Below are 5,476 nucleotides of genomic sequence, written 5' to 3'. Positions count from 1 at the left end.
TTGTAACACAGTTGAGAAAGTTAAAGTCCTTTTTAAGGACATACTTATACTGCAAACCCATATTCTTCCTTCTAAAGGCTTGGTGGGGGTTTTTTCAGTGTGGGAGAGAAGTGCTGTTAGGTTTACTGTGTTGGTACAAAGCATCACTTTTCTGCTACTTCTGTATTGACTTAGGAAGCTAACAGAGTACACTTACTTCTGTATCACCAAAGGACCCTCGGCTCCCGTGTGGTTTGTCTCTTTTCTGAGTGAAGTATCTGATAAATGCTGCACTCTCCAAATGTTCTGCTTTCTATCTTCCCTGGTTTTGTATTGGGCTTTTATTCTTTGATTTCAAGCCAAGGTCTTTGCCCTTTGTAAGCCATGTATTTGCAAAAAAAAAGGATTATTAAGTTATGGGCCTGATCTGGTCATTATTAAATCAGCAGGCACTGAATTAAATTCAATCTTCTATTATATTCCACAAGAAACTCACAGTGGAAACACCTGCATTGCAAATATTGTAAGATGGGATGCCACTTAACAAAATGTTAACAAAATGTTTCTATTTATATCAACAGGAAGAAATTAGAGCTGTACCTATAAAAATGACCAGAACGTAATCAACAGATTCAATCAGGAATTGTTCCTACCCATAGCACTGTGACTTCCAGTGCTGACCCATCACAAAGACATACCTCTGTTTCCTTTACAAGCTTCTGCCTTCCACTTTCTCTCATAGAATATAAATGTCATTTGGAAGCTTGAAACAAAAACATTTTTCTTACCAAATGCTATTTTCCTTCATCATATGCTGAGAATGAATGGTTCTTCTTGAACATTCAGCTGCTAAAGAGAAAGAAAAAGTGCACATCAAATTTTCATTCCATCCACTTTGACAAAGGCTCTTTTCCACATTAAGGCTTAAAGTGAGGTAGAGATGCTAAACCTCAAAATATTGGTGCAGTCAGACTGATTTCTCTACCTGTGCAGATTCATGACACTCTTTTTAATGGATTTCTTGAGAAAATGAGGCAAAAAAGAAATTATGCAGATGCAGAGAGACTAGAGTATACCACAGGGAAAATGCTAGAAGAATAATGAGAGTTGGGATTCTAGCGCAGTCATATTTTGAATAATTTGCCATGCCTGTTTTCAGTGACGTCTCAGTCAACAACAGAATACGGGTCTGAACAGACTGCTCCACTTGCTACCATGTCACTGGGGACTGTCACCAGTGCTTAAAAGGTAAATTATCCCAAATGAAAAGATTTAAAGCAGTTGTTGCAAAACTTGCAAACCACTTTTTGGATGTCAAAATTATTGGTAATATTATGGCTTGGTGAAATAAAAATTATCTAATGAAATAAAAATGATCTAATATAAAGCTACCTTGGTTAAAGGAGGATTTGGGGAATTTTTTTACATGGCAAGAGCACTTAACCAAAGTGTTTTAAGAAAATATATTAAAACTATGTCAATTCCTTGTGCTATTTTTCCAAGAAAATTTTAAGATTGTTACAACTAACTAGCTTTAGGAAAGCAACTAAACCTTGGAGAAATGATCCTTTCTGCTTCTGAGCTCTGCAGCCTTTCATGAAGATTTGCCCACTACTTTAGACTGGATGTTTTTCAGTAACAACTATGTCATGCAGAACTTTGGGGATTTATGTATACAAAACACATTTAAGAGGCATTTAGTACTGCATGTGTTTTATTGAAGAATGAATGAATAAGCTTCTCTGGAAATAGTAGTCAAATGGAATCTCAGGTGTCAAAGCAGAGTAGGATTATAAAATGTGCTTCAGAAGAACCTTGAAACTAATGATATTTTAAATGTTTAGTTTTTAACCATGTTCCAAAGTAGTGTGGGAGATACTTTTATGTGTCTTCTGAGTACCACTGTTAATTATTTTGAGAAAGAAAAGCAGAACAAATTTCAAGCACTGTTTATGGAAGGGAATTTAAGATCAAATAATGCATTGTACAAAACACCAAAGCATTCACTGTTTGGTCAAACACTGCAGGGGAACATCATCCAACACAACACTGACACATGCTAAATTTACATCCTAATAAATACACACGTAAGGAAATGACAAAAATTATTTTAAAGTAGCTGTCACCAGGTCTCTAATAAATTTCTATTACATTGACTAAGATACAAAAATAATAGTAATAATAATCTTTAGAATAATACGTGTAGTAACAGCAACAACAGTTACACTTGCCCACTATAGAAATACTCGCTCCATTGGTGAGAGACTGCAATTAAAAGTCGTTGCCTGTCCTTACACAGCTCTACAAATGCACGGCAGTTACATTAACACATCACGGATAATTGCTTTTACTGTAGTTACTTTAAAGTATCTGTTAACAAAACTCAGGAAATTGCCCAAGAAATGGCTTGGTTTGCACACATTTTATCTGTTATATTACAGAAGCATCTAAAGCAAGGATGATGCTCTACTCCTCTTGGCACTGTACAGGTAAGTGTAAGTTGATAATCTCCAGAATAACCGATACAACAAAGCACACTGCGTAGCTGCTGTAAGTTCTAGCTTCTTACATAAACTATCTGATGTATACCAAGTATGAACGGTTTGCATAGTGGCAACAGTAATAGTTCTTCACACGGGGGTTTTCACACTATCCTTAAAATATGGGCAGCTAATATTCAGACGGGCAGTCTGCTTTATAAGAATCCGCAAACTTAATTCATATGCCGTTAACCAGATATTGCTCAAACATTTAAATTACAGCAGGAGAAATATGCTATCACTTAATTCACATTAATTGCAAAATATACTGATTTACAAAACATTAATTGTAATTAATAGCCATTCTTTTTTTACTTTTAAGGGTAAATGCACATAAGTACATAAAAAAAATCACTGCTATTAAACAAATCCAATTTAAAGAAATAGAAAATTAGCCTAAAGCAAGTTGTGCTACTTGCTTTGTCTGAAGTCGCAAGGAGATGAAAAATGCTTTTGAATAATACTGATGCCCAAAATAGATTATATTTCTTCTGATACTTTAAAGACTATTTTATATTTATGAGCTCTTTACCAAATGTATACATCTATGAGAGAACTGCCACTTTTGAAATCAAAAGGAATTAGCCAGCAATTCATAAAATTTGAGAGATGCTCAAGAGCTTCAAGTAATAGTGACCATGGAAAAAGCTCCACAAATAAACTGATATATATCAAGTCACATCACACTTTTACAGCTGGTGTATTTTTTTTTTGTTAAGAAACCATAAATAGATTAGAAAAAGTGCACTAATTATTGGCAACCACTGGAAGGTTCTTGCTAACCTTTCTATATGTGGTCAGAGCTGCATCTTAAAGTAGGCATTCTGACGGGGTTTCTTGCATGCTTTACCTATTTACAAGAAAATGCATTCCCAAGCAAGCAGTAAGCAACATACCATACTGAAGTGCACCTGTTAAATGCATTGAGATAAATGTAAAGTTCCATCAAGTTACTGGATGTAGATCGCTACAGAACTTCACAAGTACTGAGACCTTAAAAAGGAAACAGCAATCTAACAAATGCTGTAGTGATGTACAAGCCTAGAGCTTGCCGGCCGCACAATTGAGCTGCATTTAATTTAGTTCAGGACACACAAGTATGGTTTTTTATAATAAGCAATTCTGTTCAGGTAAAATTTTCTTTAGCTTACCAACTCCACAATTTAATTTGATTTTTTTTTTTATTTGGTAGAGAAGACCTTATGAAAATTCTATTAGCTTGTACCTTCCCAGGAAAGTGGACCCTAGCATCTGTCTTGACATTATGCAGGTGCTCGCAGAGAGCAGTCTGAGGGGTTTGTGCCAAGTGAAACTGCTCTCGTCATTTAATTCTCAGTGTAATTAAGCTCAGTGTAATTCTCTTAGCATATATCAGAAAATTGTCAAACATTTATGCCTCTAAGCTACACATTTGTATAAAATTTTATTCATATTACTACTGCAGGGCTATTACTTCAGAGACTGTAGCGCTATTCACATTCTTAGATGTCCATACTTTTCTCATTGAACAGCAAACACAACAGTTCTTGTAAGACTGTTTATTTAATTTAACAGTTCAGACTGAGTTTAGATGGAGTTTAGATGCAGTTTGTATAAAAAATTCTGTCAAGTCACGTAAACTACAATCAAAAATAACTACAAAACAGTAAGAGACTTACTGAGATCATAAATTTCCTAACGTGTAAAACTATACAGTATTTGTGCATGCTTGCTATTTGATTTCCTTCTGAAGAGCTGTTAAAAGGATGTTGTTTGGTTTTTAAAATCTCAAGGTAGTCTATGAAATGTAATCATTGCATCTCAATTCAGATATACAAGATCAAAACTGGCACAGGGGAACATAACATTATTTTCCCAAAAAGTTGAGGCAGCTTTTGTTGAATGGCGTCTGCATTAGTAAACATTTTATAAACTCTGGTGGCTTTGGATCATCAGAATCCTTTTTTTCTTTTGACGTCTTGAAAAAAAATTTCCCACAAGTGCAGACAGGTAAGGAAGAAAATAAGTAGCAGCTTGTTTCCTACATACAGCTGAACGCCATGCTCAGCTGTCCAGTGTCTCAAAACAAAAATTAACTTGACGTCACAGGGAGGCATATCCCCCTCAAATTACAAGCACGTCTGAGACTTTTCAGGGGAGATGGAAGCAAGCACGAGGGTAAAGCATAAGTCTACTTTTCATGCATAGGTACTTTGCACTGCCCTGCACCTGGGGCATTTTGTCAGACATCCGAGTTGGAGCTGAGGTTTGTTAGCCTGGGGTCTGCGTTGATCTCGTATCTGTAGTGGTAGCCCTCCATGTGATCCCTACAGGCATCTCTGATGTTGTGCATCCACTTTTTGATTCCTTTTCGGTTCAAGTACAAAACTAGAAGGAATATGGCCCCAATGAGAGCCAAGACTATCCCCAGGAAGACATACGAAGTCTGTAGCTGGGAAGGCAGATCTATGGGCACAGAGCAGTTCAGGTCTGAGCTGTTGATCTTCAGCAGTGCTTTGCCCAACATCTTGTCAGGGGAGGCACACGTCAGGGCTTCTTTGCCCTCCACCTGGTCGCTCTCTTTGAGCCAGGCCACCAGGTCCTCGATGGCGCAGTCACAGACCCAGGTGTTGTGGCCCAGAACGATGTGCTGGAGCGCGGGCAGGCTGCGGAACTGGGCCAGGGTGCTGTTCCACAGCACACTCAGGGAGTTGTCGCTGAGGTTGAGGCTCTGCAGCTGGCCCAGCCCCTGGAAAGAGACATTTCGCAGGCCCACCAGGGAGTTGTTGCTGAGGTCCAGCTGCTGCAGGGCCGGCAGGGCAGTGAACATGCCAGAGGGCAGCAGCAGCAGCCCGTTGTCGGCCAGCTCCAGGCGGCTGAGGTTGCGCAGGGTCCCGGACTGCAGCAGAGCGGCCAGGCTGAGCAGGACGCCGTGGTCGCGCAGGGCCCCGCGGAGGGCCAGCTCCTCCAGCGGGCTG

The 5,476-nt window shown here is 38.7% G+C and overlaps 1 protein-coding gene across 1 annotated transcript in view; it reads right to left on the bottom strand.

Annotated features, from left to right (window-relative positions):
* Positions 1-1,675: 1,675 nt before the first annotated feature.
* TPBG (trophoblast glycoprotein) overlaps positions 1,676-5,476 on the bottom strand; it is an 8,926-nt gene continuing 5,125 nt past the window's right edge. The window contains exon 2 of the mRNA XM_008640287.2: positions 1,676-5,473. Coding sequence (XP_008638509.1) covers positions 4,741-5,473 — 733 coding nt within the window. The 3' untranslated portion in view covers positions 1,676-4,740. The remainder of the gene's footprint in view (positions 5,474-5,476) is intronic.

This window comes from Corvus brachyrhynchos, unplaced genomic scaffold (assembly GCF_000691975.1).
Source record: "Corvus brachyrhynchos isolate BGI_N302 unplaced genomic scaffold, ASM69197v1 scaffold87, whole genome shotgun sequence".
Classification (NCBI taxonomy): domain Eukaryota; kingdom Metazoa; phylum Chordata; class Aves; order Passeriformes; family Corvidae; genus Corvus; species Corvus brachyrhynchos.
Note: the sequence above shows the minus strand (reverse complement) of the source record. Positions and strands in the feature narration are given on the sequence as shown.